The 25,395-nt window shown below is 45.7% G+C and overlaps 1 protein-coding gene across 1 annotated transcript in view; it reads left to right on the top strand.

Annotated features, from left to right (window-relative positions):
* The window catches only part of CDH22 (cadherin 22), a 138,452-nt gene that overhangs the window by 92,841 nt on the left and 20,216 nt on the right, over positions 1 to 25,395 (top strand). Inside the window, exons 5-8 of the mRNA XM_074293581.1 lie at positions 2,781 to 2,948; positions 6,019 to 6,206; positions 7,787 to 8,040; positions 21,529 to 21,665. Coding sequence (XP_074149682.1) covers positions 2,781 to 2,948; positions 6,019 to 6,206; positions 7,787 to 8,040; positions 21,529 to 21,665 — 747 coding nt within the window. The remainder of the gene's footprint in view (positions 1 to 2,780; positions 2,949 to 6,018; positions 6,207 to 7,786; positions 8,041 to 21,528; positions 21,666 to 25,395) is intronic.

Genomic DNA, 25,395 nt, shown 5'->3' with positions numbered 1-25,395 from the left:
AGGGCATGAGATTTCATTGTCTTTGTGTACTAGTTCACCAATGGATAGACCAATGGTATAGATAGATGTGGATACAGATGTAGATATATATGTATATATTCATACATACATATATAGGACGTATATATATGTATATATATATATACATACACACATAATTATTCAGTCATTTCAGTCAAGTATGACTCTTTGTGGTCCCATATTTTCTTGGCAGAGACACTCGAATGGCTTGTCATTTCTTTCTTCAGCTTTCACATAGGGAAACTGAGGCAAACAGGGTTGAGAGACTTGATCAGGGCCACAAAGCTGATGAGTGTCTTAGGCCAGATTTGAACTCAGGGAGACAAGTCTTCCTCAGTCCGGGCCCTGTGCTTGTTCACTGTGCCACCTCGCTGCATCTGTGTGCATGGATATGTATACACTTGTGTATATTTGGACATATGTATATTAATATGGAAAACCTATTATCACAACAGTTCTCCCTCCCTATGACATCTCTCTTCCTGAGTCAGCGGGATAGGATTTGTTCCTAATGACTCAAGAAGACCCTCCTGTTTTCTTCTCTTTCCCTCCTTCTTTGTCTATTTCTCTCTTCCTTCCCTTTTTTTCTCTTCTGTTCTGAGAGGAGGAGGGGCAGCAGTAACACAACCCCCTTGGATTAGCTGTGGTTGGGGTACCCATCGCCCATTGCCCCATAGAAGTCTTCCCGGTCTGAGCAGCCACCCCCTCCCCCTTAGCCAGCTGAAGAGCTTGGTATTGAAGTGTGGGGAAAGATCACTGGACTGGGATCAGGACATATGGGAGCTGGCCTTAGTTGTGCTTCTAACTCAGACAAGTAATTTCTCTCTGCCTCAGTTTTGTCATCCATTATATCAGGGGGTTGTTCTCCAAGAGTCCTTCCAGCTCTCAGTCTAAGAGATTTCTTTACCCCCACAGGTCTAGGGAGCACTCGGCTTTGTACCAGCCAATAAGCCAATCACAGGAAGCGGGACTAGGCCTGTGATTTCATTGACATAGGGAACTCCAAATGAGAAAACTTCCTTCACATTGCAGACTAGACTAGAAGACTAATCTTGTCTTTTCTTTAACTTGTCATCTTACAGAATTGCCCAGGATGGTGTAGCTCCTGAATTAGAAAAGCAGAAAGCTAATCCAACTCCTCTGTTTATAACAGATGAAGAAACTGAAGCCCAAGGTCAAACAGATAGTGAGTCTTAGTGATGATCTCAAACGTGGGGTTAGTCAGCGTGCCCCCTTTTTGAGAATCTATTAAAGTAACTCCTTGTTCAGCCTCGTGCCAGACCGTGGCAAGGACACAAAGGAGTACAGGATGTTGCCACAGTCATAGATTTAGAGCTGAAAAGGAACCTAGAGGTCAACAATGACAACTTCATTTTACAGATGAGGAAACAAAGAGGTGAATGGGCATTCGGATCAATGTTTTCCTGATTCCCACATCTAACATCCCCTATATGAGGACACACTGTCTCTCAATAACTTAGTCCTTGCCCTGAAAGGAGATCACAGATGAGGGGACAAATGAACATGTTAGAGGATGAAGTAAAACAAATAGTACTGAACGGTAACAGATTTTGATCCCCTGTGACTGTATTTGCTCCCCCATTTCTTTCTCCCAGAAGTGACTGCTCACTTAGAGCAGTTAGAAAAAACCCTGGAGAAAGCTCTCAGGATGGAACAGAGAGCCCTGCCCACTGTGGGTTTTGCTTTTTGACGAGTCCTTCATGACCAAGGACTTACATCTTAGGGCTGAATGTGGACCCTTCTCTTCACACACGTTTTCACCTCCCAGCAGGCTGAGGCTGCGGCGCCACGAGTGGAGGAAAATCTGGGGGTCATTTGGGGGAGATTTAGAGCCGGGGAGAGCCCAAAGGCCAGCTTGTGGAGCCGGGAGCCTGGGTTTTATTAGAGAAATAAAAAGGCAGCTGGTGTGTGACTCCACCTGGCACTCCCCGCTTAGAGGGGTCAGAGCTGAGCCAGAAAGGAATGGGAGCAGGAGGGGGAGCCCGGCCCCGGGCACTGCCCATCGCCAGCTGGTGCTCAGCAGGTTGGGGGAGCGCTGAGCCGATCATCCTCTGGAGGCGTGAGGAGGCCCCTGGGCCTGGCATTAGCCCAGTTCTTTGTCAATTGTCCAGTTTGTAGACTGCCTCTAATATGGTGTTGGATCAAACTGGAGTTTCTGATACCCATCCAGAGACAGGAATAATTCGAGAGGGAGGGGGAGGGGAACCTAGGACTTTTCCAGAAATGGAGTGTGTATGGGGTGTGTGGGGTTTGTTTATCAGTGTGTGAGCTGTATGTCTAAGTTATATGCGCAGTGCATGACATTCCTTCCTGTCTCAACGTTCGGCAAATGTATGGCGATCTGCGGGGCTGTGCATGAATTATGTGTGAGTGTGTCAGTGAGTTGTGTAAGCTGATTGTGTGTGAAATTGAGTTGGGAAGGCGGGTGTATATTACAGGGTATGAGTTGTGTGTGTGGAGATTGTGTGTGTGTCTGGATAGAACGTATTGTTCAGGATTATTGGATGAACTTACATCTGTCTTCCATGGCTGTGAATGAGGGAAAGGCTCTCAGCTCTCCGATCTAAACCTTCCAGTCCAGCTTCCAGACTCTGACAAAGGAAGCTCAGTCCCTCGTGGGGAGGAGGGGCAGAGAAGGAAAAGGGGTGGGGGGCTGACCGAGAGCCACAAGCCTGGAGAGCCAGCACAGCCCCGCTTCCCACCTGAGACTGAGCCAGGATGCCTTTGCTTCTTCCCAGGTGTGATCCGCACAGCAGTGGCTGACTTGGACCGGGAGAAACAGGAGCGTTACGAGGTTGTGATCCAGGCCACGGACATGGCTGGTCAGCTGGGAGGCTTGTCGGGCTCCACTACGGTTACCATCGTCATTACTGATGTCAATGACAATCCGCCCCGCTTCCCACAGAGTAAGCACCCTCCCCAGTGGCCCGCCCACTTGCAGGACTCATTGACCCTCAAAGCTTCTCCGCTCCCAATTCAGTCCAGCCCAAAAGGCGTTCATTCAGTAGCTAACTTTATGTCTAAGGCACTTCTAGATTCTGGGGATGCAGAGATAAAGAAGAAAAATGAAAATGTCTACCCTCAAAGAGCTTACGTTTGTCCTCCTCCCTTTCTTTCTCTCCAGCCCATCTCTCAGGGTGCTATCTCCCTTCCTCTCCAGTACTTGAAAAATTAGAGGCCAGCCCACCATCCATCTGTCTGGGGCCCTTTGTCCTGTTATAATTACCACTGCCACCCCACCCTGGCCGTGCTCAGGAAGGGACCCAGATGGTTAGATCTGACGAGGGGCATCGGGGCATGGAGGGGGCTGGGAGACAGGAGCCCTGATCACTCTTTCTGAGACCAGCTAAGCCAGGTCTTGCCATCTGCCCGACTTGGCACAGATCAGTGTTGTCACCAGATATCTGCTAGAGGAAGAGTCAGCGACAGCCCCCCGTCCTGTGCTCACTCCCTGCAGCTTCCGCTCTTTCCCCCTCGGACTTGCCCCATAACTGCCTGTGTGACTAAATTCTTCCCCTTTATGAGCCTCAGTTTTATCATCTGTAAAAAGGAGATGATACTGTTTCCCATACATAATTCACAGGGCCATTATGAGGAAAGTACTTTACAAACCTTCAAGTGCTATTATTGTTGCTGTTGTACAACAGGGATATCAAGGAGATACAAATTATAGCACTTAAGCCTTTCAAGGCTCTTGCCCATGATTGCACAAGGCTTATCGCATCCAAAAGACAAGTGGACAGGAAGACAGTTATTTGGAAGTGACTTGTCCTAACCAAATTTTCAATTAAGGTAGAGAGTCAGGATTGGAATTCAGATCTCCTGACTCCAAGCTCAGGCTTTTTGCCTCTTCCCTCTTTTGCCCATGATTGTTCCTTTGTCTTGAGCTCTAGACCCTTTGGATGGGGCCTGGAGATCTGGGCACCTAAAGGCAGGTTTTCTTCCAAGCTGGCTGAAGAATCTCCCCACTCCTGAATGTTCCCCAGTCTGAGAGGGTCCCCCGGCTTCTGCCTCTGCATCCCTCCCAGCTCCCAGCCCCACTCCCTCTCAGGACCATTTTGCAGGTGAGGAAACTAAAGCCCAGAGAAGTGGATGATTTGTCCAAGCTCCCACAGCCCTCTCCCCTGGCTCTCCACCCCAGGGCCTCCCTCTACCTGCCCAGCTGGGCCCCCTCCATCCTTAACTCCAGCCCTCACTGCTGCTGCTGCTGCCTGAGAGCTGGAGAAGCAGCCAGGCGCTGGCAGAGATTAAATGCCGGTGGGGATGTGAGCTGATTCCTATCGGGCAAGTCATTATGAGAGGTCTGGAGCTCTCACATTAGGACTCCGCCACAGGGGACTGACCCCCGAGAGATAACAGAAGCCTATCCGCATGGAGCCAGCCATAATCTCTGCCTCGCACTCCTGCTGGGGAGCAGGCCCGCTGAGGGCTGCTAGGGAGGAATCCAGCCTTTGGGGAGAAGGGGGTGCTACGCAGCTGGACTGCCCCATTGGACAGGGGCATGGTACCCATGCTGCCAATCCCAGTGCCAAAAGCCTCTCCTCATCAGGCAGGATCTTAGATTGTCAAAGCTGAAAGAGACCTTGGAACATAGACTCTTAGTCCTGGGAGAGTCCATAGAGATTGATCCAGCCTCGCTGCATTACAGGTGAGACACTGAGGCTGTGCCTTTGCCAGCAATACAGAATAAATCAGTGGCAGACTCGAACTCAGATCCATGCCTCCCCTCCCAGCCGTAGTCCATAGAAGAGCTGTAGGATGGGCAGTCACCTCTCCGTCCTGTGGTGGTGGCCAACCTGTTCTCAGGCTCAAAACAGGTAATGGTGCATAACTGACTCATAAACATGGCATCAGCTTTGCCTTGATCCTCATAATAATTTTTCTTTAAAAAAAAAAGTTTGTTAGGGCAGCTAGGTGGCCTAGTGGGTAGAGCACCGGCCCTGAAGTCAGGAGGACCTGAGTTCAAATTTGGTGTCAGACACTTAAGAGATCCTAGCTGTGTGACCCTGGGCAAGTCACTTAACCCCAAGTGGCTCAGGGAAAAAAGTTTGTGGCCACTTTCTGTTTTCACCATAACCTTTGAATGTAAATGGAGTAAATATCCTTATTAGAATACCGAAAAGGAAACTGAAGCTGGGGCTGGAACTCTTATTTCTAGTCCATTATCCTTGCCACTAGTGGGGGGTGCTCAGTGATGGCTGAGTCACAAGATTATACCCGGCAATCCCCCCAATGCAGGTTCCAGTTAGGGTGGGGAGTGGCAAGAGCACCATATCTGGAGCCAGAGGGGCTGGATCCAAATCTCTGCACTGCTGCTTATTAGCTGTGTGCTCTTGCAGGAGTCACTCTCTTTCTGGGCCTCCTTGATGAAATAATCCTGAATAATTTCACAGGACCCACCCAGGTCCCTATCCTATGGTTCCTAGTCAGTCAGCTCTAAGCTCCAATTCAGCCCTTCACCGTCAGGGAATTTTTTAGTCTGAGGATTTGATTCCCCCAATTTAATTCAATTCAACAATGCTTAGGTGCTGACTTTCAGGTGAGTTTGCTATAAAGATAAGGCACAGTCCTTTCCCTCAAGGAATTTGTACTGTAGCACATTCCTGCTCCTCCTTTCTGCCCCCTCATTCTCCATCCCAGCTCCCATGGAAATCCCCTTCCTCTTTTTTTTTTCTTTTTTTTTAAGGTAATTGGGGTTAAATGACTTGCTACAGTTAATAGATGTTAGGTGTCTGAGATCGAATTTGAACTTAGGGCCAGTGCTCTATCCCCTGCACCAGCTAGCTGCCCCTGGAGATCTCCTTCATTCTCTACCCCATCACCGTACCCTCCCCATCCCTTCTCCCAAAGAAACAGAAGGTACAAGGTCTGTGGTTTCTCTGGGCAAGAGTGGATGGTGGCAGAGCAAGGGCCTTAAAGGGCTTAACACTGGAGCCAAGAGTTCCTCTGCTCACAGGCTCTGTGGGGCCCTTTCAGAGATGTACCAGTTCAGCATCGTGGAGACAGCACCCGTTGGCACTGCCATTGGGCGAGTGAAGGCCGAGGATTCGGATGTGGGAGAAAACACTGACATGACATACCAGCTCAAGGACGAGGGCGGTGGGGACATGTTCAAGGTCACCACAGACAGCCACACCCAGGAGGCCATCATCACCGTGCAGAAGGTGGAGACCCTGGTGGGGTGGGATGGGGAGGAGCAAGCAACGACCTGGGCTGAGGTTGTTGTAGAGGAAGCAGCATGAGGATGAGCCAGAAGTCCTCAGTTAGAGTAACTTAGTGGCTATAGGACTTTGGAGGAGTCACTTTTTACCATGCTGAGCCCGTGTTTCCTCTGTAGAATAACAGAATAAAAAGACTGGGTTAGAGGATCCTTGAGATCCCTTCAAGCTCTGACATTTTGTTTTATATCCCAGAATTCTAAGTTCCAAGGCCCCTATCCTTTCCAACACTCTGTGTTCCGGGTCCTAACTTCTGTGTTCCACAGTACTTTCCAAATATGGAAAAAGTCAAAGTCAAAAAATATGTGAGGTGATTCTAAAATGGTAGAGTAAAGGGATATATCTTTGCCTCCTCTGGAAGGGAACCAACGCTTTTCTCCCTTCCTGATAAGCAGAGTAACCATTCTTCCTGGCCACCCCCCTGCCCCGCCATGGCCATGCAGAGAGTGTCTCCTCTCATCACACTTGCTCCTGAGGCACCCTCAGCCGCTCTGTCATGTCATTGTGATAGCGAAGTGAGCCCCCACCTGATTGATGACCCCGGCTCCAAGCCCATCACTCAGTGACTTCCCTGCATCCTGATTTCCCAGGAGCAGAGGCTAGCAGGAGTGGGAGTGGAATGGGCATCCCCCAGAGTGAGAAAGGGGAGGGAGGAGGGAGAAGCTTGGCCTTGACTTCAGTAATGACTTTTTTCTCTAAAATCAGCAGAGCCAACAATACCTATATATAGAAAAGCCAGGCAGCCCCCTCTGGCATGCTGTGGAGGGCCTTGGAGAAAGCCTCCCTGCCCCTACATCTCTCTCCCTGCACTTGTTACAGAAACTAAAATTCCACCACCTGTGCTCCTTTGGGTGAAGCTGTTGTCTTTGGAAGGTCCCACTCAGGATTTACTGAGGGGGGGGTAAGAGGTCATTAATTATTAGTGCCCACTGATGAGTTGGCTCACAATGGCTAGTCCCAAGGAATCAGAGTGAGGCATGGGTGGTTTGGAATGCACATCTAGAATTCTCGGACATGGATTGTTGGAGCTGGAAGAGGCCTTAGAGATCTTCTCGTTTAAATCTTTTGTTCTATTGAGGAGGAAACTGAGACCAGCTCAGTGGTGACATGCTCAGGGCCACACAACAAGGCAGTGGCAGGACGGGGTTAAAATCCAGAGGTTAGTGCTCTGGGTCTGAGTGGTGGCTGGAGCAGGAGCTCGGGGTGTTCATCTGGTTGGCCCAGGAAGGGGAGATGAAGAGGTCTATTCCTGGGGGAGGTATATGCCCACTATGGATATCCCCTCCTGATAACCCACCCCTAGCAAGGCCTGCCCCAACAAGGTGTTGGGTCTAGTGTTGGGTCTTTGAGTTGCCCCTCTCTCCAAAAGGCCCCAGAGGGGCAGCACAGAGGGCCTAGGCTTTGTCACCCCCTAGTGACTCATCACCCAGGCTCCCTGGGACCCCCACCTCCTCCCTCAGGCCTGAGCTCCAAAGTTCCCACTAAGGACCCAATGCCCTCTCACCAGGTCCCTCTCTGTGTCCTAGTGCCTGGACTTTGAGGCTCAGGCCACACACACAGTGGTGCTCGAGGCCTTGAACAAGTTTGTGGACCCACGATTTGTAGACCTGGGAACCTTCAGGGACCAAGCGATCGTCCGGGTAACGGTGATGGATGTGGATGAGCCTCCGGAATTCCGGCCCCCCTCTGGGCTCATGGAAGTGCAGGAAGATGCCCAAATTGGCTCCATCGTGGGGGTGGTAACAGCGCTGGACCCTGATGCTGCCAACAGGCCTGTCCGGTGAGGCTCCCTTACCCTACCTGGCGCCTGTTAGGGCTGCTGCATCTCCATTCCCCCCGGCCCAAGAAGCACAAAAGGGGGAGACCATATCTAAGAGTTGGGGAAAGTGTCAGGAAGGACATCCTGGAGGTGGATCTGATCTACTAAACAACTAATTGGATATTCATCAATGGATGGAGGGCTGGGCCTGGAGTTGGGATGATCCAAGTTTAAATTTGGCCTTAAACACTTATTAGCTGTGGGATCCTGGGCAAGTCATTTGTCTACCTCAGTTTCTTCAACCATAAAATGGGAATAATAATAGCACCTATTTCCCAGAATTATTGGGAGGATCAAATAAGAATATTTGTAAAGTGCTTATCAGAGTGCCAGGCACAAGGTAGATACTTAATAAATGTTTGTTCCTTCCCCCTTCCCTTCCTTCTAGAGAGTGGATTGAGTAAGGATAAGAGCTAGTGAGAAGGGCATGCTGGGTGAGGAGTCTGGATATGAGTTTGAATCTTTTCTCTGTATGATGATGTGTCATTTCATCCTGGGGACTGGGGGATTCACTCTGTAACCTCAAGCTATCTATTGCTCTTTTCTGGACTTCAGTTTTCTCTTGTAAAATAAGTGAATTGACCCGAATAATTTTTAAAGTCCCTTTCAGCTCTAAATCCTATACTCCTTTCAGGCTGGGGGGCACAGTGTAAGCAAAAGCATGGAGGAAGGAACAGAAGAAGATCCATTTCTTTGGAGCAGAAGATTCCTGTTCAAAAAGGAAAAGGAAATAAATATGTAGAATGAAGGGCTTTAAATCCCAGACTTGGGAGCTCCTTACTTTTTGGACAATGAATCAAGAAAAGGTTTTACACAGGAAATAATGACTTAGATGGACATACAGACCCCTTCGGGGGACTAGGGCAGTCTTGCAAAAACATCTGCAATCTACCAGTCTGCATTCTTACTCACCAGCCTTTCTTGATCTATCCTACTTTGCAGGCATATGCTTTGTTAGCTGTGAACATTCAGAGCCAAAGTGACCAAATCACTGATTGGAGGATTGGGGAAACTTTGTTCTGACCCAGTTTTTTCCCCAACTTAATTTCATACATATGTTCTAATTCCAGTTTCATCTAGAGGCTGAATGGACCAGCAACAATACAATACCTTGTATATGATCACATAATCCTATTTGCTGCAACCTAAACATACTGTTCATACCAAAACTTCCTGTAGCATCAGAGCTTTCGAATCAAGATTGCTGACAGAGCGACATATGTGACATTGCACATAGGATGTCAGAGCTGGAAAAATCTTAGAACACTGAACACTGACGAGAAAGGCAGCTTGATATACACACTTAAAAGAGCAAGATTTGGAGCCAGAATCAAATCCCAGCTCACTTCCTTAAAAACTATAATAACAATTTCATACCATGCAATTTTGAACAAATCCCATCATAGGTTCTTGGCCTTTCTGGACTTCAGTGAACTCACCTATAAAAGAAAGCGATGTCCTGGAGAGTTTCCATGGCCCTTCATAGCTTGAAATCCTTGATAAATGATCTTATGACCTTAGAACATAGAACAAGAGATACCAGCACTGAAAGGGACCTAAGGACATAAAATAATAATAATAGCTAGCATTTATGTATCACTTCAAGGTTTTCAAAACACTTTATAAATATCACATTTTATCCTCACAACAACTCTAGAATAGAGGTGCTATTATTTTATAGCTGAAGAAATTGAGGCAGATAGGTTAAAAGGTTTGTCCAGGGTAACAGCTGGTAAGTTATTTAGGGAGCTCTGAACTCCAGTCTTCCTAACTAGATCTAGTGTTCTATCTACTGAGAGACCCAGCTGCCTTGTACAGTATTATATAGTTAGAAAGAAACTCAGATCATTTTTGTCTAAATTCATTTTGCAGAAACTGAGACCCACTTTGTGGAGTTTCAAAAATTAAACTAGGCACTCATTCTTCCAAAAATGTAAAATAAAATTTTACTGCATAAAAAAGAAACTGAGATTTCAAGTAGGAAAGCAACCTGAGATCAAATAGTGATTTAGCCAGGCCCAAGGAAACTAAGATAATGTGTGGAGTCCTCTTGCTTGAGGGACAGCAAAGGCATCATTACACATGGCCACCCACCTGGAAACAGAGTGAGACATCCCTGGATGATGAACTGTGGATTTAGGTGGGGCTCCAGGGATAGCAGGATGGAATAAGTAAGCAGTGAGAAGGAAATAGTCAACTTCTAAGCACAGAGGAATGTCCATACTTGAGGATAGAGAAGGGTGGAAGTGTGTGTGTATGTGTGTGTATGTGTGTGTGTGTGTGTGTGTGTGTGTATGAGAAAGAGAGGGAGGGAGAGAGGGAAGGAGGGAGAGGGAGGGAGAGAGAGAGAGAGAGACAGAGAGAGAGAGAAAGAGAGAGACAGAGAGGGAGAGAGAGAGAGAGAGAAAGAGAGAGAGAGAGACACACAGAGAGAGAGAGAGAGAGAGAGAGAGAGAGAGAGAGAGAGAGAGAGAGAGAGACAGAGAGAGAGAGAGAGAGAGAGAGAGAGAGAGAGAGAGAGAGAGAGAGAGAGAGAGAGAGAACCAGGAAAGGGGGTGGTGGAGACCAGCTCATTTAACCAAAGTCCCTCCCCTCTTGTTTTTCTTCTTTTCTCTGGAGAACCCCCTTCCCACAGCTATGATTACCCTGGGCATAGAAAAGCAGCTGGGAGGGACTGCAAACTGGACTGAGTCACTCCAAGAATGAGAGGGGGAATTGAAAAGCTGATTTGTCAAACAACTGTTCTCTGCAGTGGGTTTCTTTGCTGCAACCCAGGCCCCCTCTGCTGGCTTGGAAGCCTAAGAAAGGGAGCCAAATCTGTAGGACAGGAAGAAGCATGCACTTGGAGGGATGTGCCCCCACCTGCCAGGCTGACCTCCGAATAGGCTCCAGGACAGAGGAATGAGATTCCTCTGATGGGGGAGTTTTAAGGTCGGGTAAAGGAGTCGAGAAGCAAGCAGGGAAAGGGGACCTAAGGAATGATCCCTCTGCTACACACAAACACAACACACCCACACACATTATAAAGTAAACATGGGAAAGAGAAAGCTAAAATGGTGTTTACTGAAGGCATCTGCAGGCAGGCATCCCTGTGTACTAACACCAGTTACTCAGTCACCTGTCCATAAACATATTCTGTTTCTGCTCTGACATTAACTCACCGGAAAATCTACCTCCCCTCTCTCTTCTCTGCACCTAGTTCCTCTACTTGCAAAATGAGGAATAGGAAGGCAGTATGGTGACAGAGAGAGTCAGCCTCCAAAAAACTGGAAAAACTTGGATTCAGATCTTGCCTATGACACTTAATGACTGTGTGATCCTGGGTAAGTCACTTACTGTCTCAGTGAGTGCTCCACACAACTCTCTGTAAGACTGTTAAGTTTAGAAGGAGTTTCTATATCTGTCAATCACAGACCTGGTCCCTCCCTAAAGAGGAGTCCCAGCTCCTAGTGTTGTGTCTAGACTTATGTGCAAGACTTGCACTTGCACACTTATAATATGTGTCCATCTAGTTGTCCTCATGTTCCATGATGTCTGGATGGTCACAAACCCATTTGGCATCTCCAGGAGATACTTGCCTGTGGTGACGCAGGACTGGGTGGGTATGCACAGATGGGCGCACCTGCTTGTGCAGGGTTGGGTGGATCTAAAAGAACACCTTATATATGTTTCCCTCTCCCTTTCCAGGAATAAGAGCCTATATATATCTGGGAAGTAAAGAACTCAGCTTAAGCTGGAAATAGATAGTCAGCAATCATGCCTACACACCTGCTTACCTGGCTGTACCTATTTACTCATATATTCCTTATCATAGCTCACATTCAGCACTTCTGCTGTTTATAAAACACTTTATAGACATTAACTCATTTGATGCTCCCTGGAGCCCTGAGGGGGGGGGGAGACAGGGAGGACAGGCACTGACCCCTGAGGTCCATTCCTAAATCACCATCTCAGAAGTGGAAGCCCAACCCCTTGTGTCACCTCCAGAAGGTAATCAATCTAATATCTACTTGAAAACCTTCCCTGATGAAGAGAACTCATTACTTCACAAGGCAGTCCATTCTACTTTGGGATAGCCCCAGATTTTAGGAAAGCCTTCAAGTCTCTGGATCTCAGTTTCCTTGTCTGAAAAAAGAAAGTTGTCACTCTGAGTCCCATTTAAATAAAAGGAAATGATCCAGTGAATTAAAGGGACTTCCCTTAGCCCCAGGATTAGTCAGTGGATAGCAGGGACTCAAAACTAATCATAGAACTACAGAACTTTTGATTTCTGAATACTGCGTAAGCTCTTTGGGTGTAGAAACTATATCATTTGTTAAAAAAAAAATGCAACCTTAGAGCCTAGCTTGGTGCCTTTCATAAAGTAACTGCTTAAAATATATTTGTTGAACTAAATAGGATGTAGATCCAAAGGAAACTTTGAAGATCATCTAACCTCAGGGAACAGTCCTAGGAGTGGAAGTGACTCGTCCAAGGCCACACAAGTACAAAGAAACAGAGTAGCATCCAACCACAGGTCCCCTGACTTCAAAGTCAGCTCTCTTTCTACTATATTGCTTTATGTCATAGGCAAGCATAAAGACACACAGCCCTCTTCATGGGGCCCCGGGAAATAGAAAGCCATCACAAAAATGAGTTCTCCATAGGCCCTGGCACTCTGGTTGTCTTTGGAAGGGAGCCCTTTCTTTTTGCTCACAGGCACTAGGCTTGTTCTCAATTACCTTCACCTTTCTTCATGTTCAATTCCTCTTTTTTTGAACCTACCTGGTTCAGTGGGAGAGGACACATGAACTCCCCATTTTTTAGGAGAAGCCTCTCACTATAGCTCCTAACCTGGGAAGATGCAAATGACATATTCTCTCTTTCTGTCTCTCTGTCTCTGTGTCTCTTCCTTTCTCTCTGTGTCTGTATGTCTTTCTGATTCTGTTCTCTTCTTCCTCTCTGTGTATGTCTGTCTCTCTTTTCTCTTTCTCTCCCTTCCTCCTCTATTTCTCTCTGGATTTTTCTCTGTCTCTCTAGTCTATTTCTGTCTCTGTCTTCCACCTCCTCCTCTCTCTCTCTTTCCTTTTCTCTCTCCTTTTTCTCTCTTTCTCTCCTCTTCACCCCTCTCTCTTTCTCTCACACATATACACAAACATGCCATTCATATTCACATATACACAAATATGCCATTCATATTCACACACACATTCAGATATGCCATTCACATTCTCTCTCTCCATCTTTTCCTCTCTCTCTCTCTCTCTCTCTCTCTCTCTCTCTCTCTCTCTCTCTCTCTCTCTCTCTCTGTCTCTCTCTCTGTCTCTCTCTCTGTCTCTCTCTGTCTCTCTCTCTGTCTCTCTGTCTGTCTCTCTCTGTCTGTCTCTGTCTGTCTCTCTCTGTCTCTGTCTCTGTCTCTGTCTCTCTCTCTCTCTCTCTCTCTCACACACACACACACACACACACACACACACACACACACACACACACACACACACATACACACCACTGGCTCTCATGAAGTCCTAGGCTCAGCAGCTATGATTGTGACCTGTGCCTCTGGCAGCCACATTGCAGTCCTTGGGAACACCTGGCTGTCACCATCCAGCCCTGGGATTCCCTCCTCCTTTCCTATAAACAGACTCTGAAGACTGAGGAGGCAGAAAAAGCAGAAGACTGCCAAAGGATTGAGGGAGAAGAGAGGAAGAGAAGGAAGGATAAAAGGAATGAGAGGAAAAGGGAAAATATGAGCGATGGATAAGAGTATGGATAGGGAAAGAGGAAGGGAGGCAAAGGGGGAGGAGAAGAGGAGAAAATAAGAAGGCAGAAAAAAGGGAAAAGGAGAAAAGGAGGAGAAAGGGAAATAAGAAGAAGAGAGAATGGGAATGAAGTGGAGGGTGGAAAGGAGAAGAAACAATGAAGAAAGAGAAAAGGGAAAGAAGAAGGAAAGAAAAGGGAGAAAAGGGAGACAATGAGAAGGAAAAACAGGAAACAGAAGAAAGAAGAAAGGAGACAGAAAGGAAGGAGGAAAAAGGAAAATGGAGGAAGAGAGAAGACTGGGAAGAAAGTGGAGGATGAAGAACAGAAAGAGGAGAATCAAAGGGGGGAACAGAGAGAAAGGGGAAATTAAGGGAAGAGGAGAAAGATAAAAATAAGAAGGGGAGGAAGAAAACAAAGATAGGCAGAGAGGAGAGGAGAAAGGAGGAGAATATAAGTGGAAGGGAGGAAATCAAGAGGAGGAAAAGGAAGAAAGTAGGGAGGAGGAAAAGGCAGGGAGTAGGAGAGCAAATAAAAAGAGAAGAGGATGGGGTTAAGAAAAGGAGAGTAGAAGATAACTTGAAGAAGCAGAGAATAAGAAAAAGGAAGACAAAAATAAAAGCGGTAAAGGGGAGGAGAAAGATGGGGGAAAGAGGGCAAAGAGAGAAGGAGAGATAGAAGTGGGGAAATGTAAAGAAGAGAAGGGAAAAAGCAAGATTAGGGGAGGGGAAAGAGGTAAATACTCTTCCCTTCGTTCAGCCTCATTTTGCTTTTCTGTAAAATTAAAGATTGGACTACAATGCTCTTCAAGATTCCTTTCAGCCTTGAAAATCTGCCTTCTGTATTTTTAAATGCCTTCTAGCTCTAAATGATCTTCAAGGATAGGGAGACCACCCAGAAGGGCAATCCTCAGCTGAGAGGCATGCACTAGAAACTATTAACTTGCACTTCTCTAGTGGGGCCAATTACCCACCCCATTTCTTCCCCACTGAATTAGCCTTTCCTAAAACAGCTGGATCCAGATATGGCATCAATCCTGAGACCCGCCCCATGCACATCAAATTCAAGCATCTTGAGATGAACAAGTTATTCCCCCTATGAACTTAGTTTCCTCATGTGCAAAATGAAGAAATTGAACTCCAACTGGTCTCCAAAGTTCCTTCTGGTTCTTTGATTCTAGGAGGTAGATAAGTAGGATTTAGAAGCAGAGAGGATAGTAAAGTAGGACTATAAGTCCAGTTTATTATTTCTTCCTTCTCCTTTTTCCGTCCCAGAAGACTGGCGCTGGTAGATCTGGCCAGAATGTGATTTCCTCTTCATCTGATCTCCCATCATTCAGATTGTGTCCTGCAGTTACCACATCCTGCTTGCTGTTATAATGGTATCCCTGTTCTCCCTCCCTATCAGACTATGCAGCGTAACTCGCTGTGGGAAAAGACCCAGGCTTGTTTCCCTTTCATGTTCCAGGATCTCGCCAGGGACAAGATACAGGGAAAGCATCAGCCATCGCTACCCTGGCCAACATCTTTCACCCTCTTCATTTGCAGAGGGGAGAACTGAGTGGGATAGGGACTTGCCCCAAAGTCACAGCCAGTTCGGGGTCAAGTTGCAAAGAGGAGCTCGGACTCCTGATTCTGCAGTCAGTAGCTCTGCGTTCGGCCCAGCGCCTCTGTGCAGGCTCAATGAAGCGTCTTTTGCATGGCTGTCGGATGGTGCTAATTAAGCAGCCTGGCTGGACGTGGGTTGTCACAGACCGGGCTGAGTGGGCTGGGGCCAGTCTCAAATAATAACTGGCTGGGCTCCTCTTTGATGCAGCTGGCCTCCCTGGAGATCGGGCAGGGGCTTCAGCCCCCAAGCCTGGTGGGGTGGGTGGAGGCGGCTGGACGGGGGCTCTGGCTCTCCACTCCCCGCTCTTCCGCGCCTCTTCCACTTCTCCCCCCCCCCCCCCCCCCCGTCCTTCCGGGCCTTCTTTGTCCGGACCCACACAATAAACTGCTTGTTGGGCCCGTGGCGCCCGCCTTTGTCTGGGCCGCGAGCTGCTGGGGGGTGGAGGTGGGGGGCTCCCCACGCTCGGGGCCAGGCTTTATCAGCTCTTGGAAGACGTTGGCGGGAGCGCAGCCTCCGCCTTGTTCGGGCCGCCGGAGACATGTGTTAGACACGGGCCCGCGCCGCCCCCGCCGCACAAAGACAGGCGGGAGCCGGCAAGGAGCCGGAACAAAGGGCTTTTTTCACGCGGCAATTGAAAAGCTTCAGACGAACAAATCCTGGCGCTGGCCAGGCTGCCGAGCGGGAAGGGCCGAGAGATGCAGCCTTGGGAGAGGAGCCTGCCGAGGGGCCGTCTGCTAGCTGGCCCCTGGCCCCCGTGCTCCAGTGCTGCGGTGCTATGGCAAGAAGAGGAGGAGGAGGAGAAAGGGAAACAGGAAAGGGAGAGGAGAAAGCGGGAGGGAGGGGAGCTGGAGGGGGGGGGTGATGAACCGGAGGCCTAGGGCCTGGCTCCCCTTCCGTCCCGTGCCCTCGGTCACCTTATTACGAGTTGCTCAGGCTAGGCCGGATGTGTTAACCTTTGGCCGCACCCGTTTCCACCTAGGGGAGCCTTAAGTCCCCATATTTCTAAATCCTTTAAGACCTTCCAAGTGTGGAGCCCTCCTGAGAAAAGCACATTTCCAGCCATTTCTCAAATAGTTTTAGAAGTGTGGGAGGCCACCGGGAAAGGAGGGGATCCCAGCTTTAGAACTGGAAGGAACCCAGGCCAAATGCCTCATTTTGCAGAGAAAACCTGTCCCAGAAAAGTGGAATAAGTGTCTCGCTCAAAGTAACAACTAGTTAAGTAATAATTAGGGAGGAAGAGTTATGGAATAGGTGTTAGCAGTCTTGTTAGAACAAAGAGGCAGGAGACTAACATGAAGTGTTGGTGGAGCGATAACATGTCTTACTCTTGTTTACATCCAGGGCGATCCCTCAAACGGCCCTTTTTACAACCTCATACTCAGCCCTGTTTCCTGCCCCCTTTTGGTCAGGGCTGCCCCCACTTTTTCCTTAACCTCCCTCTGAGACTTCCTAGTCTCCCTCAAGATTTGGTTTAAGCACCTCATGAGGGACTTTTCCTCTCCAGCTCCCAGCTTTCTGTCCTCTCCAGCTGGGTTCTCCCCTCAATTCTACTTGTAACTATTTGTATCTATCTAGGTATGCATATCTTGTTTCTTCCTTCAATAGAATACATGTTTCTTGAGGGCAGGGACTGTTTCACTGTTGTATTTATATCCCCATCACTAGACAAATGCATGTTGATTAATTAATGCTAAGATCAATGAGTTCACAAATCCAGACTTCTCTTGTAAGTCCTGTTTTTAAGGAGGAGTTGGTTCTATTATTTCAACAGACATTTTTTTCAATTTTCAAAAATATCTTTAACAGACATTTATTTTGCCACTTACTTTGTTGAAGAGACCCTATTTGCATGTTCCACTGGCATCTCAAATTCTACATGCTCAGAATGCATCATCATCCCTGATAAACCTTCTTCTCTGCCTAACTTCCCTATTTAAATTGATATCATCACCATTTTCCCAGTCAGTCACTCAGCTCAATACCTCAGAATCATCTTTGACTCTTCCCTCTCCATCCCTCACATCTAGTCAGTTGTCATGCCCTATTGATTCCATCTCCACAGTATCTCTCATATCCATACCTTTTTCTCCCCCTCACAGTGCCCCTATACTTGTTGACACCTTCATCACCTTTCCCTGGGGCCATTATAATATCATCTTAAAACTGATCTGCTTTTAGGTGCCCCTCAACCTCTGAGCCCCATCCATCTTTCAGGCAGCTGCCAAAATCATCTTCCTAAGACACTTTATTTCAGTATTCCCTACTTCACTAATTTAAAAATTATTCTAAGAAAATAGTCCGACTGCTAGAAATATTCCTCAAGGACATCAAAGATGGAAAGGTCCCATATCTGACCATTTCAATCTCCTGATCAAAATCTTTCCGTGATTCCTTATTGCTCATAGGAGAAAAAATATACTGAGTTTATCATTTAAAGCTCTCCACAATATGTTTGCAATCTGTCTTTAGCACTTTACATGAGTCCTTTTGGCTACATTCTAGCCATATAGAACTAGAAGCCATTCTTCAAAGTGAATATCCCATCTCTTGCCTCTATTCATTCACAAACTTTTCCCCTAGCTGGAGTGTGAACTTTCCACCTCTTAGCTTTTTAGAAGCTTTCTCTTCCAGGCTTAACTCTGACCCTGATGGTCTTCCCTTTCCTCCCCCTGAACCTGTCCCATTAAAAGTATTCTTCCCTTCTCACATTTTCTTAGGTCCCCTTTGTCTGTAGTTTCCATCTGTAGTTTCCATCACACTCTGTGTTTCATTATGCAAATTATGTGATGCTATAAACTCCTTGAGATCAGGTATTATGTCTAAAAAAATCTCTATCCCCAGAATCTGGCACAATGCATCATTGCACATAGTAGACACTTAAATATATATTGATGAATTGAATTGAATTGATTATAAATTAAAATATGAGAGGAACAAAAAAATTTTCTGATGAAAGGGAGGAGGCAAAATACTTCCAGTCATTAATCTGAGAATGGTAACTGAGTGTTGAAGGATATGTAGGATCATCAGGGGATAAAGAGGAAATGGAAAATAGTTGAAGGCATTTGAGATCTTGATGTTCACTTTCATCCTTATCAAAATGTTTTTTTTTTTCTCCTGAAATTAGGTGGTCAGATGGGGAAAGAGAACAGTTTACTTTGGGTTTGTCCTTCTTCTTTCTGAGCACTAATCTACTCTGTAAAAAGGAGTTATACCAGATGATCTTTGAGGTCCTTTCCAGAGATGATGTGCTATTTTTTAGGTATCCTCCCTGCTCTAGCTCCTCAAATGCTTGGTTATGAATCTTCCAGAATTACCATTCTGTATTCCAAGTTACCTTCCAGTTCCATATGTCTATAATTTGGTGATTTGCTGGATTTAACTATTTAATGATAGGTAGTGTGGTATGGTAGTCAGTGCTTTGAATTTGGTGCCAATTTGGTGCTACTTCACGAAAACTGAATAATTGAATAACTTTTCTGGGCCTCAGTGTCCTCCTCTATAATGTGAGGTATACTCATATTTCCCTAACAGTCTTTCAGGGGTTGCTGTGAGTATTTTGTGAACCTTCAAATGCAATAGAAATATGATTATTTTAGGCCAAGCTCATGGAGCTCACATTTCTAAGTGCCTTAAGGCTTACAACAGGATTCCCCCACAGCAATCCTGTGAGATTGTTCATACAATTATAATTTTTAAAAAAAGTTTAGTGACATCTTTTGTTTTTATATCATCTCTATTTCTAAATGTAGCCCTGTCTGATCTCCCCTGTCACCTCTGGTTACAAAGAATAAAAAAGAAAGAGGAAAAAAAGCAGTTCAGTAAAACCAACTACCCCAACAGCTGAGTCTGACAATATATGCAGAAATATATACATCTCTGCAAAAAAAAAACAGAGGGAAGTTCATTTTCCTATCTCTTTGTCAGGCTAGTTCCTACCAGTAAAGTTTGGATTTTTTAAAAACAAAAGAGTAAAAATTTAATCATCAATTTTATTACAAATCCAGTTCTGGAGCCTCTTCATATTGATATTCTTGATTCTACTATCCCACCATTAAATTTTGATTTTGGTTAATATTTTTTCCATTGACTTTGTTGTAGTTATTTGATTATATTGCATTCTTGCTTTGTATGAGTTCAACTTAGTCTGCTTGTGCTTTTCTTAAATTCTTCTTATCCATCCTTTGTATGGTACAGCTTTATTCTATTACATTCATATCTTGTGATTTGTTTAGTCATTCCCCAATCAATGGACTTTAACTACAAAAAGTCCTATTATAAATATATTGGTGTACATGGGATCCCTGTTTTTATCTTTGATCTTCTCAGAGTATATTCCTAAGAGTAAGGTTTTAGTAATTTTTTTTACCATAATTCCAAAATGTATGAAATAATAATATGACAACAATAAATATTTTATTAAGCACTAATATGTGTTAGTGCTATGTTAAGCACCTGGGGGGGGACAAAAAAGGCAAAAATAGTCCCTGCCCTCAAGGATCACACATCAGGAGGGAGAAACAACAGGCAAACAATTATGTTCAAATAAGATGTGTATTACACACACACACATAATAAATAGCAGATAATTTCAAACACTAAGATTAAGGTAGACTGGGAAAGACTTCTTGCAGAAAGTGGGATTAGCTTCACAGAATCAGAAGATACTCATCTTGTGAGAGGGAAGGGAAGAAGAGGAAAAGAATAAGTATTTATTAAGCACCTACTAAATACCAGTCACCATGCTTAATGATTTACAAATATTATCTCATTTGATCCTCATAACAACCTTACTCTAGTGAGTGCTATTATTACCCTTATTATACAGTTGAGGAAACTAAGAGAGAAAGAGAAAGAGATCCAGCATCACACAACTAATAAATGTCAGATTTTCTTAAATGTAGGCCCAGTGTCCCATCCAGTATGTCCTGCCTAGTGCCCCTTTATATGAGCAGCAGCAAAGAGAACAGAGCTACAGGATGGTACACTATGTGAGAGGAGTAAGATGTAAGAATACTGGAGAGGTGGGGGGGAATCAGGGAAGCAGACTTTGAAAAGCTTTAAAATATAAACAAAAGATCTTATATTTGATCCTGAATAGGGAGTATTGGAGTTTAGTGAATTGAGGGATGACATAGTCAGACCTGCACTTTAGAAAGATCACTATGCTAGCTGAATGAAGGATGGACTAGAGTGGGAGGCAGTTCAGGAGTGGAAGCCAACGAGAAGAAGCATGAGGTGAGGAGGGCCTGAACCAGAATGGTGACAGGATCAGAGTAGAGAAGGGGGCATATATGGAATGTTGCATAAGGTAGAATCCACAAGGACTGAGCTAATGAATTCAGTTTTGAACATGATGAGTTCGATATCTTTAGAACATCAAGTTTGAAATGTCCCATAGACAGCTAAAGATGCAAGATCTGGAGAAAACCTTAGGGAAATTTGTGGATCAGGGCCATTCTAAGGGAGTTTGGGGAAGGAATTCTCAAGGTAATGGAAGTAGTAAGTAATAGCAGACAGTAGAAAGGGAGTGTGGGGAGAGGAGTTGGCAGGGACCAAAAGATCAGAAAGATCAGAAGAGAAGTGAGGGCTAGAAAGTAAATATGAGAATCACTGGCATAGAGATGGTAATTGAATCCATGGGAGTTGATGAGATCACCAAGGGAAGTATAGAGGAAGAAGTGAAGAGAAATCGGAATAGAGCACTTGAAGATACTCACAATGGGTCTGGATGGAGATCCATCTAGAAGGAGATTGAGAATTAATCCTTTTCTGAGAAAACTAAGGCTCTGTGAGTTTAAGTGACTTATTCAAGGTTCATCCACAAGTAAATGATAGAACCAGATTTTTAGAACCATAGAACCACATGATAGAACGTGAATTTTATTCCAGGTTCCTGGGAATTCTAACTTTTCTTTTCCTACATCCTGCTGCTTCTTGGCAACAAAATGTTGTTCAGAAACCTCAATCATGTTGGGACTCAAGATTTTAGATGAAGTAAGCTTGATGAGAGCTGAGAGGGCTTGCTGGAATAGTATGAAGCACAGGTGAGTGGAGTCTACTAGGGCCAGAGCCATTCAGTTCTGCCTCTTCCTGGGCCCCTAGGTACGCCATCGACCGTGACTCAGATCTGGAGCAGATCTTCAACATCGATGCTGACACTGGTGCCATTGTGACAGGCAAGGGACTGGACCGAGAGACAGCAGGCTGGCACAACATCACTGTGCTGGCCATGGAGGCTGGTGAGTGGGGCTGGGCTGGGAATAGGACAGGGGAGGGAGGGAGGCTCTGCCTTCTGGTCCTGGAAAAAACCATGAAGCTTATAGCCCTGCAAACCACCTACAGATCCAGTCCCCTTGGATACCTTCAACCCCACTCCAGGCTCTCTTCTTTTGGTTTCACTGAATGACAACAATGGCTAGGTGCCTCCCACACCACCCCTCCTTTGCATCTGGTCCCTGCCAATTCCTCTCCCCACACTCCCTTTCTGCTGTCTGCTATTACTTACTATTTCCATTACTTTGAGAATTCCCTCCCCAAACTCCTTTAGAATGGCCCTGGTCCACAAATTCACCCAAGATTCTCTCCAGAGCCACTAGAGACTTGCCTTCCCTCTTCCCAAACCAACCATCCATCTTCCATTGAGCCCAAGTGTCAGATGGAGCCCTCTTTTATCATTTACTAATTGCTAATTAAACAGATCTGTCTGAAATACTGGGCCAGATTTCCTACCTGGGGAAAGAGAAGAAGGTAGGCAGGAAGAGAAGGACATCTTTCCCTTTAGCCCTAGTTTTCCTTCAATCAAGTGCAAATTGTCTGTCCCATTTTCTCAGGACATACCAGAGTCCTTAACCCCGAGCTGAGTCAGGGACCTGCAACAGACAGTTATTGTCAGAGTGCAGAAGGTTGAGCTAAAGAGAATGCAGAAGAGAGGATGATTTAGCTGAAGTAGATACTAGATGTACATGCAGAGTTTGATGATGAGACGCTGCAAAGAGCTGTAGTGGAATCAGGAGACCCTGGCCAGAGGATAGTGGGCTTGGACCCCAGAGATTCCTTGTACTGTGCTCCTGGGGAACTCCCGCTGGCTAAGGGCCCAGAACCTTTGCATGGTTAATAGATGTTCTGTTGCTGATCTGAAAAATAGCTCATATTTCTCTCATGAGTTAAGGCTTACAAAGCATTTTCTCATAACAAACAACACTATGAGGTAGGTAATGCAAGGAGTATCATCCCCATTTTGTAGATAAGGAAATAGAGTCTCAGAGATGTTGAGACTTTTTTATAGGATTGTGCAAATAATAGCATCACAGTATAATGGAAAGGGAGCTGAAATTGGTGTTTGATGACCTGATTTCAAATCCTGGCTTTTCTACAGTATGTTGATGATTGTCTGCAAGTCATTTAATCTCTCTGTGCCTCAGTTTCCTCATCTGTAAAATGGAGGGTTGGGGCAGTAAGGTGGGTGGAGCTCTGGGTAGAACTTTACCTTCATGAGTTCAAGTCAACCTCAGACACTTACTAGCTGTGTAACTCTGGGCAAGTCATTTAACCTAGTTTGCCTCCGTTTCCTCATCTGTCAAATGAACCGGAGAATTATTCCAGCATCTCTGCCAAAAAAAAAAAAAATCCCAGCAGAGGTCAAAAAGATTCAGACAGGATTGAGATGACAGAACAAAGACAGAAGGCTAGACTGGATAATTTCCAAGACCTCTTGTGATTCTCTACAATCCTTTTATTTTATTATTATTTCTAGATCCACTGCCACTTGCAGTCTGCGGTGAATCTGTCTTCTTTTTGGAGTCCCTTGTTTCCTGAGCCCAGGCTCCTGACCCTATAGTCACCCCAGAGGAGAAAGCTTATAAAGCCCCACTTAGTAAGAAAGGCTTAAAGTCAAAGGTTCCAAAGCCCCCATTAAGAGAATCAAGATCCCTGACCAAGATGACCTCCATTCAGAGGGAGCTGGAGAAACTTCTCCCTGGGGAAGCCCAGGTTTCCTGCCCCTTCCCCCAGCTAAGTCCAGCCCCACGGCCCCAGCCCTGGGCCCAGTTAAGTCCCTTTGCTGAAGTTCCTCTGTTGCTTTCAACTCCAGTTTAAAAGAAAATACAAAGGAAGAGCAAACCTCTGGGCTGCTGCTATGAGTGCCTTTGAATCCACTCTTCCCGGGGCATGAAAGGAAAAGAACAAGCAGTAACAGAGCAAGTGGCCAACAAGCTGGGGAAGAGAGAGGAGCAAGCCCCCCCTTCTATGCTCCCCAGGAGGCAGCTAAGGCCTCAGGCGAAAGAAAGACAGAAAGAGAGAGAGACAGAAAGAGAGACAGACAGACAGAGAGAGAGAGAGAAAGAGACAAAAAGAGACAAAGACAGAGACAAAGACAGCAAGAGAGACAGACAGTCAGACAGAAAGACAGAGACAAAAAGAGAGACACATAACACACACATAGAGAGGCATCTGCCTGCTATCTCTAGAGAGATAGAGACAGAGAGAGATAGGAGAGACAGAGACAGAGAGAGAATAGACAGAAAGACAGAGACAGACAAAGATGGGGAGATGGAAAAGAGAGAGAGAGACAGAAAGACAGAGAAAGATACATACACACATACAGAGACAGAAAAACAGACAAAGAGACAGAGATAGAGAGGGAGACAGAGACAGAGAGGAGGGAGACAGAGAAAGAGGAAGAGAGAGACATACACATACACAGAGACAAGAGACAGAGAGAGAAAAAGAGAGACAGAGAGAGCAAAGACAAACACACAGAGAGACAGAGGCATACAGAGACAGAGACAGACAAGATCTGAAGGGCAGTAAGCCTGGCTCCTACCTAGTCTGCTGTAGTGTCTGTTGTTCTGCTCTTATTAATCCATTCATTTAAGATTTTAGAATGAGAAGGAATAGCACTGAATTCAACTCTTCATTTTACAGGTAAGAAATTGCTCCAAAGAAAGTGTCTTGCCCAAAATCATATAGGAAAGACCAGAGCTGGGACACAAGCCCAGGGCCTCTGATTCTCAGTCTAATGCTCTTTCTATTAAATTACTAAAAAGAAAACTAGAATTGATTAGGCGCTTGCTATGTGCCAGCCACTGGGCTAAGTGCTTAACAAATATTCTCTCATTTGATCCTCACAATAACTCTGGGATGTAGGTTTATGCCCATTTTACAGTTGAGGTAAACAAGTGAGTTACTTAGGATAGCACAGCTAGTAAGTGTCTGAGGCCGCATTTGAACTCAGGACTTCCTGATTCTAAGCCTTGTCCTTAATCTACAATACATCTAGCTTCTTCTGAATTGAAATGCACTAAACTGAACTGAACAGAATAGAGCTGATGCTAGGGCTGGAAGAGATCTCTTTAGAGAACATGTGCTCCAGTTCTGGGTCTCTAAGGATAGGATTAGTCAAGGAGGAGGAGGACCATTGGAACAGACCTTTGGAAGCACACTGACCAGAGCCCAGTCTCTCTGGGGAAGCTCACTCTCCCTGGGGAATGACTGTGACATCCTCACTGGAAGATAACAATAGATTTGGAGTTTGTGTGACTGGATTCAAATCCTATAGCAGGTATTACCTAGGTGGTGATGGTGTATTGGGTGAATCATTTTAGTTCTCTTGGTGGAGTTGGAATTAATGGCATCCACGGTCTCTCAAAATTCCATATCTATTATCCAGTAAATTAGAGCCACCATCTTTCATGTGCATTTGGTGAAATGCCTCCAGTCCCAGGACATTGGGCCTAGAATTCTTATGGTGAAATCAGAGCTTCCACAGATCTTGTTCCCCTCTCCAGAGCACTTTTAGAAATCCCAGTTTCCAGGAGAACTGGATTCCAATGGATTTTTATAAAGTGTATAGCCAAAGGGAGCCCTGCTATTCTAGGGCATCTCAAAACCAGATTCACAAAATCCAGGAGGGTTGAATTAATTACATAGATTCCTTATTCCATTAGAGGGGCAAATCAGGTCTCCAAACAC

This window comes from Sminthopsis crassicaudata, chromosome 2 (genome assembly GCF_048593235.1).
Source record: "Sminthopsis crassicaudata isolate SCR6 chromosome 2, ASM4859323v1, whole genome shotgun sequence".
Taxonomy (NCBI): Eukaryota; Metazoa; Chordata; class Mammalia; order Dasyuromorphia; family Dasyuridae; genus Sminthopsis; species Sminthopsis crassicaudata.
This window is presented reverse-complemented; position numbering and strand designations above follow the sequence as displayed.